This window comes from Cariama cristata, unplaced genomic scaffold (assembly GCF_000690535.1).
Source record: "Cariama cristata isolate BGI_N322 unplaced genomic scaffold, ASM69053v1 scaffold38681, whole genome shotgun sequence".
Taxonomy (NCBI): domain Eukaryota; kingdom Metazoa; phylum Chordata; class Aves; order Cariamiformes; family Cariamidae; genus Cariama; species Cariama cristata.
This window is the reverse complement of record NW_009600531.1, coordinates 1-12,709: the sequence shown is the minus strand read 5'-3', so window position 1 is coordinate 12,709 and position 12,709 is coordinate 1. Positions and strand designations below refer to the sequence as shown.

At 39.4% G+C, this 12,709-nt stretch overlaps 1 protein-coding gene across 1 annotated transcript; it reads left to right on the top strand.

The window, feature by feature from the left end:
* Positions 1-296: 296 nt before the first annotated feature.
* KCNA4 (potassium voltage-gated channel, shaker-related subfamily, member 4) lies at positions 297-5,000 on the top strand. Its single transcript, XM_009710049.1, has one exon. The coding sequence runs from the start codon at positions 1,074-1,076 to the stop codon at positions 3,060-3,062; it is 1,989 nt and encodes a 662-aa protein (XP_009708351.1). The 5' UTR covers positions 297-1,073; the 3' UTR covers positions 3,063-5,000.
* Positions 5,001-12,709: the final 7,709 nt, after the last annotated feature.

Here is a 12,709-nt window from a genome sequence, read left to right as displayed (position 1 = left end):
ATGTTTGTGTATGGATGCAAGTGCTTATATGGGTGGGGATTTTGTATCTCTGTCTATATATATGTGACATACCCACCCACATCCTTACCCACAGAGTCGTTCAAAATCTCTGTGCATGTGATGTGGGTGTGTGTGTAATGTAGAAGTGTGAATAGTGTGGGTATGGGAAGATTTGAATACTGTGGTAATAGATGACACAGTTTCATTTGATCAGTGTGACCTTTTAGGAAAACAATCCAATCTTTTCCCTTTTTGTTTTGTTTATTTTTGTGTGTTTGTGCATGTGCCTCAGGTTAAGTGCTTCTTCTGCATGACCATAACCAAAGGGTGATCCATCCACTCCCTTATGTCCTATGGGGACCTCAGAGCCAGTTTCTCAGTCTTCATCTCCTCCTCCTCCTCCTCCTCCTCTTACCACTGCTGCTGACACCCTGGGTGCTGCTCCCAGGTTTGAGACATTGTTGACAGGCTGAAGAAAGGATTTGCAAAAGACCTCCTCACTGTGTAAATAAAGTGATGGCTGGAATTAACTTCAACTCCCCAAGTAATGGTATTAAACAATAAGATTGCTAGGCCAAAGCATTACAAGGAACAAATTATGAGGAAAAAGACTATCTGCATTTGGTTGCAATGATGAACTAAAACAATTTGTGGAGAGCAGGTACCCTTTGATTTGCATGTTTTTTTCATCACGAATGCAGTCTTTGTAACCTGCAAGATAGTCATGATTCTGATCAAATCTGTGATAGCCACAGGAGATAAATGAACATAAAGGGGCTTGGTGGATGAAAGAACAAGGTCTCAGCTGTTCCCTGGTTCAATCTGAGAGTTTCACCTTTTCTTATTAGCAAAACAGTAGTTTGTGTCAAACGTTCCAGACAGACAATAAGAAAATGCAAATCTGTGGTTTTCCAAAATGTAGATGCAGTGTTACAACTGTGTTGCCCTGCTCTGTGTCTGAGACGGTCCTCCAAATGCAAATGGCTTTGACCTTTCTAGGGAAAGTTAAGGTTACGCTGTAAATAAAACAAACCCTTTTTGCAGTAAGCGATTTAAAAAAAAGCAGTTGCAAAATGGAGGTTGCAATGGTGAGTGCCGATAGCTCTGGGTGCAACAGCCACATGCCCTATGGATATGCAGTCCAAGCTCGGGCCCGAGAGAGAGAGCGGCTGGCGCACTCGAGAGCCGCCGCGGCTGCGGCCGTAGCAGCAGCAACAGCGGCAGTAGAAGGTGGGGCAACGGGTGGAGGTGGACCTTATCACCACTACCATCAGGAACAGAGTCGAGGTGCATCCTCCTCTCATGGTGGGAATGCATCACGCAGCAGCATGCCCCACCGCCAGAGCGGTAAGAGGCGGAAGAAAGGGAAAAAGAGGAGCCACCACTTGGGAAGTAGGGAGTGTGGGGCCTCCTTCCCCTGTTCTGAGCTGCTGCCTCTCAGTGGTTCTGAAGAGAGAATACTGAAGGACTTGAGTGAGGAGGAAGAGGAGGATGAAGATGAGGATGAAGACGATGAGGAAGAAGGAAAGCTCTACTACAGTGATGACTATGGGGAGGATGAGTTTTCGTACTCGGACCAGCCACCTGATGATGGTGGAGGCCCTGGGGGTTACAGCTCTGTTCGCTACAGTGAGTACGAGTGTTGTGAGCGTGTGGTAATCAACGTGTCAGGACTGCGGTTTGAGACCCAACTGAAGACATTAGCTCAGTTCCCGGAGACGTTGTTGGGTGATCCAGCAAAGCGAGGGAGGTACTTTGACCCTCTGAGGAACGAATACTTCTTTGATAGGAACCGGCCCAGCTTTGATGCCATCCTGTACTACTACCAGAGTGGTGGTCGGCTGAAGAGGCCAGTCAATGTACCCTTTGACATCTTCACTGAGGAGGTGAAATTCTACCAACTTGGGGAGGAGGCCATGCTCAAGTTTAGGGAGGATGAAGGGTTTGTCAAAGAGGAAGAGGACAAAGCTTTGCCAGAGAATGAGTTTAAGAGGCAGGTTTGGCTGCTATTTGAGTACCCGGAGAGCTCCAGTCCAGCCAGAGGCATTGCCATTGTCTCTGTCTTGGTCATCTTGATCTCCATCGTCATCTTTTGTCTGGAGACTTTGCCAGAGTTCAGAGATGACAAAGAATTCATCATGTCCCTGAGCTTAGGGAAGGGGCCTTCCAATGAGTCACTTCACCTGGATGCTGGGGAGCACACCATCTTCAATGACCCTTTTTTCATTGTAGAGACAGTATGCATCATTTGGTTCTCATTTGAGTTTACAGTGCGCTGCTTTGCATGTCCAAGCAAAGCACACTTCTTCAAGAACATCATGAACATCATAGATATTGTCTCCATCTTGCCTTACTTCATTACTCTGGGCACTGACTTGGCACAGGAGCAGGGCAGTAATGGTCAACAGGCCATGTCTTTTGCCATCCTGAGGATCATCCGTCTGGTCAGGGTGTTTCGCATCTTCAAGCTCTCCAGGCACTCCAAGGGTTTGCAGATCCTGGGTCATACACTCAGGGCCAGCATGAGGGAACTTGGCCTCCTCATCTTTTTTCTTTTTATTGGAGTCATTTTGTTTTCCAGTGCTGTTTACTTCGCAGAAGCTGATGAGCCTGCCACCCATTTTCAAAGCATCCCGGATGCCTTTTGGTGGGCTGTAGTGACCATGACTACAGTTGGTTATGGGGATATGAAACCCATAACTGTGGGTGGGAAAATAGTTGGGTCCCTGTGTGCCATTGCGGGAGTGTTAACCATTGCTTTACCAGTGCCAGTGATTGTCTCCAATTTTAACTATTTCTACCACAGAGAGACTGAGAATGAAGAACAAACGCAGCTGATGCAAAATGCAGTCAGTTGCCCTTACCTCCCAACAAATTTACTGAAGAAATTTAGAAGCTCATCATCTTCATCCACAGAGGATAAATCAGAATATTTGGAGATGGAAGAAGGAGTTAAAGAATCTCTTTGTGTAAAGGAGAAAAAAAGTCAGGACACGGGGAATAGCAGTGAGTCAGAGAAGAAAAACTGTGTAAATTCAAATTCTGTGGAAACTGATGTGTAAATTTGAACGTTTCCAAATATATTTATGCATTAAAGAGTGCAGTGAAAATGATGAAATATGCAAACAGGAGTCCACAGCATACAGTAGTATGCCATTTAATGGTTAAATACAAATAAAAAGCATTGCTAAACTTGTATTACATATCAAGTAAGTGGTACAACTTGAGGAAGGGATTGCTAGATCTGATATCATTTCAGACTTTATATTTTTATTAGAATGCAAGTGTTTTGCACGAGGCTGAAAAATTTATTAAAACCAAGTCAGTTTTAAAGTGGGTGCATGAACTGTCGACATCACTAATAACAGCTCTGTGGTAGAAGTTGGCATTCAGAGGTATTTACTATGTAAGAAGCAATGAAGTTTGGTAGTCATTTATCTATTTATCAGTGCTTTAATAACAGCTACCATAAATCATTGGATACCATAGTCATTGTTTTTCAAATGGTAAATTTATTGTAAAAAGATATTCTACAGAAGATAGTTCTAAATTTTTTTCTTGAAATCTATAATGCTTGTTTTTAACTGGAAATTTACTTTGAAAAGGCTGCTGACCCTCCAGAAATTGTTTATTTTTATAACTCTCTTTGGAGGCATTGCAGCGTTTGTTGTCTAATAATGAAAGAAATGAGGTAAGAAAATCATTTAACCTGGTCTGACTGCAAAGGCAAAATGACTGGAATGCTTTTTTGCACTACTTTATATGCTGGAGATATATTGAAAGAGACTTCATACTGTGAATGTTTACTAATGTAATAGTTCAATGACAATCATTGGAAGGGTGAATTCTGCATCATATTTTATTGTTTCTTTTTTCTTTATGTGATGCTGATGGCGAAACAGCTAACATTACATTAATTCCATACTCTTTTAATTATGAATATCTGTGATCTGGAAAAGGATTGTGAAGTAAAATTTTGTAATCAAAATTATTTGAAATCAGTGTTTTCTACTGATGCCCTCAAGAAATACCAACCTAATTTATATTTTTTCCTGGTTAGTTTAACATTCAGAGTCTATGATTAGTACATGCACTTTGTCAGTATTGAAGAAATTCAATGCATGGGAGGAGAAGGTAGAAGTAATAAGATATTAAGTTGTTACAGTACTGACAATTGAGAATTGCTAACTTTTAACATGCTATTATTGGTGCTGCGTTTTCCCTTAATTACAGCTTTCACCCATGCGTATTTGAAGCAACATTTAAAATCCAAAATAGGCATTCTGGGATTCAAAATGAGCATGTTGGGTCCCATGCAGTCCTTGAGAAAACATTCCATGATTTCTTTTCACTGATTCTTAGGCCAGCTGTATTTTACTGTGTGTCAAAAACTTCCATAGCCCTTCCTAGGAGATTAAGGTAGGTAAAGATTATCTGACCTACAGTACATTCCAGACTGCAGAATGAAATAGGTAAGGTATTGCTGCATATATCATAAATAATAGATTCAGAACAGGCATTTTTTTCAGATTTATGATTACCTAGGGAAGGCACAATTAAACTGGAACGGTTTTTGAAGAGGCACTATGGAACATTCCAGATTATAAAACTTGAACCAAATTGGCATATGCACTTTAAGGGCTAGGACAGGCCGTTATGAGAGAAAAAGGGGCTTACCAACACTACTGACTTGCAGTACTTTTGCAATATTCATTTAAAGCTGAGTGGAGGATTTTTGCGGCTGGAGAACTAGTTAGTGACTGACTTGTAGTTCTAGAGCTGAAAAGCGACAATAAAAGCAGTCCAAATTGGGCACCCATGACATTATGCATAGTCTGTCAGGTAAGCATAATTTGCTGTATGCAGCACCCAGTATTACTGAACAGAGCCATAGACGTAGGTTTTTCTTTACTGGTTGATTTTTGCCTTCATGGATTTTCTGTGAATCGCCTCTTTGAAAAGTTTCTCTGCTTGTCCTCTTTTGCATTGCAGAACTAATAAAATCCAAGAGACACACAAAAGACTGCGTTGTGCTGAGCCCTGGTTCAAAACTTCTGTTTAAATGTCTGATTCCTAATTTAAAATCATGGAGCAGTCTTCACTGTATTTTTGATGTGAAGCATTAAACAAAGCTCCTTTTTAGTGTGGTGGTATTAATTCCAACTATGTTTTGAGTGAAACAATTCAGTAATTTTATACATTGGCATTTCCCAAAATTGAATATTGCATTTTGTTGTAGCTCACCTGAGTTAAGTGTACTAAATACTTTTTTCTACAGGGGCAATATCAGCAGTGAGGATGAGCATTCTGTAAAATTGGTAAAAATCTGTAACTGAAAGTGTTTCTTTAACAGCTAGTAGTTAATGATGTAAAAAGCATAAGGATTCTCTTGTAAGCTAGTTTGCTAGTAGTTCTGTATAACACCAGAGACCATATAATACCGGGGACCATGGCAAGAATGTAGAAGAAATACTAACTAGGTAAATAAAAAACTTAGAGAAAATAAGTAGTACATGTTTGCAGTATTGGCTGGTTGAAAGGGGAAGTGGTTCATAAGAGGTGGAATTTTAGATGTGTAACGGAAAGGAGGAAGAAAATTCTTTGAATAACTCTTACCTTATGTTCACAGCATGGACATGCAACTTGGCTTGAGGTAACTGCTTAACCCAGCTTCTCCAGGAAATCGTTCTGCTGCCAGTACACAACATTTTAATTTAAAACAAGCGTGGCAATGTCCACCTTATGCTGTGATCATAGCAGTACCGTACTGTCTGTAGGAAAAGGTCTGACTGTAGGGCCTCATAGCAGTTGGAAGAGCATCATTCTGGGTGTGTCGGCACTACGTACTGCAGTACTGTGGAGGCATTTCCTAAGGTAACAGTGGAGCCTGCTCTGCCTCCTGCAGTGAATAAACCTGTGTGCTTTGTCATTATAAATAAGAACTGCTATAGCTTAATGTTAGATTATGCTATCAGTTTGGCAGAGCATTCTGAATCACAAAAAGAATTGTGCATTCTAGAATGGAAGCAAATACCTTTACTTGGGCTGGCTTATAATTTGATTATTCAACTGCCCATCGGTCCAGTCAGTTACAACACAGCTTGAAAATGCCAAAATCCTACCCCTAACATGCTAAAACCCAAAGATCCCAAGTGCTTAACAGGAAACAGAAATTTCCATTGAGTATTACTTTGGTTGAAATTGTGTGCCAGAGAAACCCTGCGTTTGAGCTGTTATGGCTCCAGATTACTACTACTGCTTCTGTCAGAGCTTTCCCAGTGTTACTGGATACTGACAACTCTCAGAAGAATAATTTTATCATCACATGGGCATTTTACATTTTAAATTATAGTGCTGAAATGCATTCCTGATGTAACTGACGTGAATGGAGTTACACTAGGGATCATTTTAGTTCTACTAATGTAGTTCAAATGATTTCACATTGACATACATTTCTGCTAAAAATAATGCAAAATGAGATACTTTGATATTCCAGGTTCACTTGCAGTGGTGAAAAAATTTGGAGGAGTTCCATTAGAATTCATGGAATCACAGCAGCATCAAATCAGATTTCAAATATAGGCTGATGCTTAACCGTATGCTGGCACTTATTTAAAGAAATTCGTAAGTCTTTTTATAGTAATCTTAAGTGCCAAGGCCAGACTCATAAGGAGAGAGTTTTGCCAGCTGAAGTATTGGATTTAATCCCTGACTTCAGAGATCCATAATTTTTTTTATTAGTCATGGAGTTTTCTGATGTTACATTGATTTCTTGAAAATTTCAGCCTGGATGCTGAAACTTGTATCAAAAGAAGTGTTGTGTCACACTGTTAAGGAGTTCTTGGTGAAGTTTTTTAGTGTTCAGTGAAGCTTTTTCGGAATGATTACACAAGAGGCCAATTTCATTTGATGGAAACTGTAATTTGTTTGTATTTGAAGGAGAATTCTTCTGCTTACATGGTTTTTTTGTGTAGAGACCATGTAATGCAGAATAAATTTGGGAGATCAAGGGAGTGAGAAACCCACTGCTATCATGATTACATCTAATTCATGACATCAGTGTTCTTGGTGTTTGGGGATACTAATAGGCATTATGGACTTCTTGTGGTCTTAAAAAATGGGATTTGAGTGCATTTTCAGTCAGTAAAACTTTTCAAATAGCTTTGGAATGTGAAAATGATTTTGCGTAATACTGGTGTGCAGAGAGTTTGGGGTCAGGCCATGACCTTGAATAAAGGATCATTATCTTGTAACTCCTGACATGGAAGGTTCCTGTCAAGTATGCGTTCAGGTGTTGAGAGTCATTTGACTTGGGATATGAAAAAATCAGTGCTAAACTACCCAAAAATATGAAATGCTTCCTCTTCATATTTGGATAAATGTAGGATAAATGCACTATGGAAAACCAGCAAAAATCAGAAAGCCTATTCCATGTGTAACTAGTTCATGGAAAGTCTTACCTGCACAGCACTGAAAAGTGAAATGTGCCTTTCTGGTGATCCCGGACTTGTAAAACTAATTATGAGTATAAATTAATTTTTAGCATAAGCTTTACACTTTATTGATAGTCATCAAATTAAATATGAACTATCCATGGTGCTTTAGACTATGTCACTAGCTTCCTCTAACTGTTTCTTACTGGTTCCTTATTACTTCTTCCTGTCATTCTGTCCAGTTATAAATACAGGCCTACTTTTTTTTTTGATTAATAGACATGAGACCGTAACAAATAAAAGCAAAGAATAAAAAAAAAATCTATAATACCCCTCATATAGGTTACATCTTTTTCTTATCATTAAATCAATGTAAATGACAGTTCATAACATGTGTAGACATGGTACAGAGTATGCATTTTCCTGTTGCTATAACTGAATGATCAAATGCTTCTGATTTTGCAGTGAATAAAATCTAGTTTATAGATTTACCATATTTGCACACTTGCGTTTGAAACAAGTGCTTGTGGAAAAATTGGCAATTTAAAAAAAAAAGAACATTCCTTCATTTCTGCAGAGATCATCTAATGTGGAAAAAAAAGTTGACAAATTAATTCTGGGTTAAAGTGCATAAATGTTTTGTACCTGGCAACCAGGTACAAACATGAAACTTTACATATTGCTACCATACTGTCTGTGTGTTCAGAACACTGATGACATTAATTCTGAAGGAAAACTCATTAAAGCATTGTGTACTGAGATGGTTGAATTAATTTTTATTTTTAATCCTTTTCTGTAAAATTATGACGTACCTTGAGACCTTTTTCTGCAATAGGTCCTTTGGAAAATAAATACATAAGTATATAAGAAGGAAAGAAGAGAAATCTTAAATTACATGTCAAAGTCTGATAAAATATTCTAATTGAGGGAAAGTAGGTAAGTAAAAATTTTATTCTTTTCCTTCACTTCTGCATTTGTGGTATTGCCATTGCAAACAAATTGGGGGCAAATTGGTTGAACCGATCTGCAGCTGCAAGAGAGGTACTTCACACCTTGTGTCTATTCCAGGTACTCTGTGATGGCAGGAGCAGCAGCAGCTGCGTCGTGGATTGACTGCTGCTACTGCATCGTGCAGCTGGGGAGATACTCTTTACGGCGGGCAGTACCTGGTGGGGCAGGAGAGGGTACTGGGAAGTTTTTAGCCTGTCTGGTAAATCCGTGCTCCTACCACAACTATCCTCTCTGAGTGCAAAACAGGTTTTAAATTATTTGCTCTGCCATACCGTGTAACCCTTTTAGACAGGGAGGTCTCAAAGGCTCCAGTCTGCTGGTTCCTAAGTTACAGAGGGACTCAGGTCCCCATTCACAAAATGTACTTTTAGACACCTGACTTCCATTCATTTCATGAGGAACTGGGTTGCAAAATGCTTCTTGAATCTGGGACCAAGTGATTTGCTTAGGGTCAAAAGGAAGACTGTGGTGGAGCAGGTTTCCCAAGTGTTACAGTGATTCCCTAAGGAGTGTAGGGAGTGACAGCACATATTCAGGATAGATTTAGGTCTGTCTTTGTTTTTAATCTCTTGTTCAAATGTTCCTGGGGCATTTGTGTTGCGAGAAGGAAAGAGGATGGATAGATTCAGTGAGGTATGTCAAAAGTGTCTTTAATTTCAGATAGATACTTTTTTCTGTTTTTAGCAGTCAGAATAAGCTAAGGTTTGTTTATTTATTTAGTCCTAACACTTCTTATACAAGCCATTTCAGTGGGAGAACACACACTGACTCTGAAATTATCATCCTGGACATGAACAGTAGCTTTCAATTCAGAAAATCAAATGAGACATATTCAGTATCACTCCTGTGCTTTTAATTTGTTAATTTGTATGCTGGCTTTGAGTCCAATGCTCTTGCACTGAAGTAATCTAAAATTTCTTGTTTCAATACTAGACAATGCTTTACCTAGTACTGCAGTATATCACAACTAAGACGACAATTACTTTTCCTTGTTTGTATTTATATTGATATGATTATGATGCAGACTTATACTGTAGAGGAGGGATGCTGGATGCACTGTGGTATGTGCTTGCCCTGCACTGTAGATTCAGCCATGTTCCTCACTTCTGTTCCATTTGGATCAGTGAAGGTTTGTTTTCAGTCAGAGCCCATGATATCTGTCCTTGATGTGGTTCATCCACTATGAGAATGAACTTTAATTTCTGCCTTTTGTTGTCTCCCTATCAGGGAGCCCCTATCAGGGCTTTGTAATGAATTCAGGGTGTCATTCAGTGACATTTTCTTCTTGCACAGTGGAGCCTGAATACAGAAAACCGCAAAGGACTGTTGATGTGAAATAAAAGGTACCTTTTGTTTTTCTGTCCAAATACAGTATGATATATTTGTATTACAACAAGTTATACATTCCACAGACTGTACATTTCAGGGTAAATAAGTTCTGTTTCATTAATAGACTTGTACTTTCAAGGTGCCCTCAATTTGCCCTGAATTCATCAGGAATTTAAGATGTTGAATATTTTTCAGGTCTCAAGTGTGAAGGAAGATGATCCCTCTTTGCATTCAAAATGGAAAGGCATTATTTTAAAGCAGAAATCTTGCATATTTTTCAGGTTAAAGGAGGCTAAGGAATAGTAGCTTTTCTGTTAAAGTCTTTCTAAAATATTAAATACTGAGAAAAATATGGATCCATCACAGGAAGGGGTAGAAGAGATTTTTGATTGCATGTTTAAAGGGTATTATCATATTTTACTGTGTGCCAAATAACAAGCTCAGATAAACATTATTCTAGCAAGAATCTATCCTGCTGCAGAGAGTACAGTAGAAGTACTGTATAGCAATTTATACCTCAGGATTTAATTCTGTATACATTTATTTCTATTAGTTACTTATAAGCACTGTTATTATTCAGGACTTACGTATCACGAAATTAAAGACAAAAATGCTATCAGGATCTCAGTACAAGAGAGGAACGGCAAGATTTAATGCTTTGAGTATCTTCTAGAAGAAATTGTTATTTTGGTGCCATTTAGTTTGTGAACATCTGCTCTAATAAGTGATACGATGATTCAGTAGGTAAGAGGGCAAAAATGTTTTCTCTGGCTAGTAAAATATTTTTTGTTACTCATAGCGTAATGGAGGATTAGCGTTTTTCCTGGCTTTGAAATATGCAGAAAATGTGAAAAGACACTACTAAGTAGAAATGATACTAATTTGTTGCTCTTTGACCTATTTTACAAGAAAATATTTCCAGAATTGATCAGTGATACTGGACAAATCAATTCTTAAGTGAAATGGAGTGACTCTAAAGAGATTTACTTTTGAATTGATGCAGAAAAAGTGCATTTTAAATTGTCTCATTTTTGGGCACCCTGAAATGAATATGTTCAGACCACTAGCTATTTTTGAAAATTCTGCCCTGATGGCTTGACTGATTTTGTTTCTTTGGGAGGAAAGAACAAGTTATATGTCAGCCTGTGGTTTTCTGTGGGTTTAAACTATACCTAATAGAAGTGACCAGAGAACCCACAGTATTTTCAAGCGTACTCTTGGCTGTACTGGCACATGAAACAGTATATGTGATTTAAAAAGGTTTGCTTAATAGTCAAGCACCTTAGATTGTAGCATTGTCTAAAGAAATACTCCTAATACTTTTGGCCTCGGTTCTGTTCCTGAAAAGCTTCTCTTGATGTCAGACTAACACTGAAAAAGCACATAACATGAATGGCAATTTGAGGTATTAAAAAAAAAAAAAAAAGGCGTTAGGGAGCAGCGAGGGCTGGCTCCTCCCTAGGGCCTGGGGGGCTGAGGGTGATCCCACAGCCGTCAGGGCTGGGACCTCGCCAGCCCGCGCCCGTCCCACCGAGCGGGGCAAGGCGGGCAAAGGCAGCCCACAGCTCGGTCCTGCGGCATAGCTCAGGCAGAGGCTGAAGGCACAGGACGGGGTCTAAATGGGGCTCCTGGACCCACAGGCAGGGGGTGTGGGTGGGGGCGCCAGGTGAGGCTGGTGAGGGCCATTAAAGCCTACTGTCAGAGCCCGGAGTGCTCCAAAAACCTTACCTTTGCCGGCAGCCATATTTATTAGGTCTAGGTCTGTTCTACTAAGACGCAGTTGTGGCTCAAGGTTTGTACTACTGCAGCCAAAATTGAAAATGTAAATATTTCAGAGCCTTAAACGCTGAGAAATTGTTGAGCTTTTTGCTATTCTTGATTTTTGGCTCTTAAGCATCCCTGTTTCTTATTTCTTCAGCAATATATTGCTAGCTTTGCTGCTGATGATATGTCTACGATTATTTCTCCTGAACTGTGTTCCTGCTTGCTTTTTATAGACAGCTTAGTTGTGCTGATAGGCCAGAGAATTCTCTGGATCCTTTTTCTGTGATGAACACTTAGTTTTTGTGGCTTTCTGGTGGTAAATGAGTCCAAGCAGATTCAGGAATGACAGAAAACTTCACAAATTCAATGTACTGTGAGCGAAGTTTAGAGGTTTTTTGTTATTATTTTTCAGTAACTACTGTTAAGAATGTTATGTTAATTAGAGATGTTCACAGCTGCCTCCAAAGGCAGGTTCATTATTATATCCTTTCCAGCCTTTGGATTGTTATATCTTGAACCTTCCTTTTCTAATGACTGGTATTTTACATTGTGAAGGATTAAAAGCTTTTACCCATTTGGAACTGATTTTTTATAAATAGGCAGTTTTCATCCTGTAACTGCATGCTATTAAGGCAGGGCTGTAGTGGTTTGTATGTCAGTGGTACACAGTCCTTAGAAGAAGGAAGGGCTACAGTAGAAATCCCACTTTCAGTGAATTGGAAAAGCTGCCTGGTGATGCCATTTGCAGCTTGCTGCTTCAGCAGAAGCAACTGTTCAGCTCAAACAGAAAAACATGCTGTTGCGTTGCTCCAAGTCTGTATGCTGTCTGCTCACATGCTGTGCAAGAAGAAATACTGAGGGTAGATTTCTTAAGCTGATACAGGTAGTATCAGAGACTATAGTTTTTTCACATTGGTAATGAGTTTCACACACTTGGGGAAAATGCATTTAAATCCCAGGATTAAGGAGAACTTGATGGGAATTACTCTGCTTCTGCAATAACCCGTGGTGTTTCAGACTGTGGAGAAGCTTTGCTTTGTTCTCTCTGAAAGTTCAGACACCTCTCTGTTTTCCTGCTAGATTTACAGGTAGTGGTCTTGTCTGAAATCACTTTAGGTGGATCATGTTTCTGTTTTACTTGATAGTATTACCCAAATAAATACTTATGACAG

What these genes read in the sequence shown, in the direction of transcription:
- KCNA4 (XM_009710049.1), top strand. Translation starts at nt 1,074, where the DNA reads ATGGAGGTTGCAATGGTGAGTGCCGATAGCTCTGGGTGCAACAGCCAC.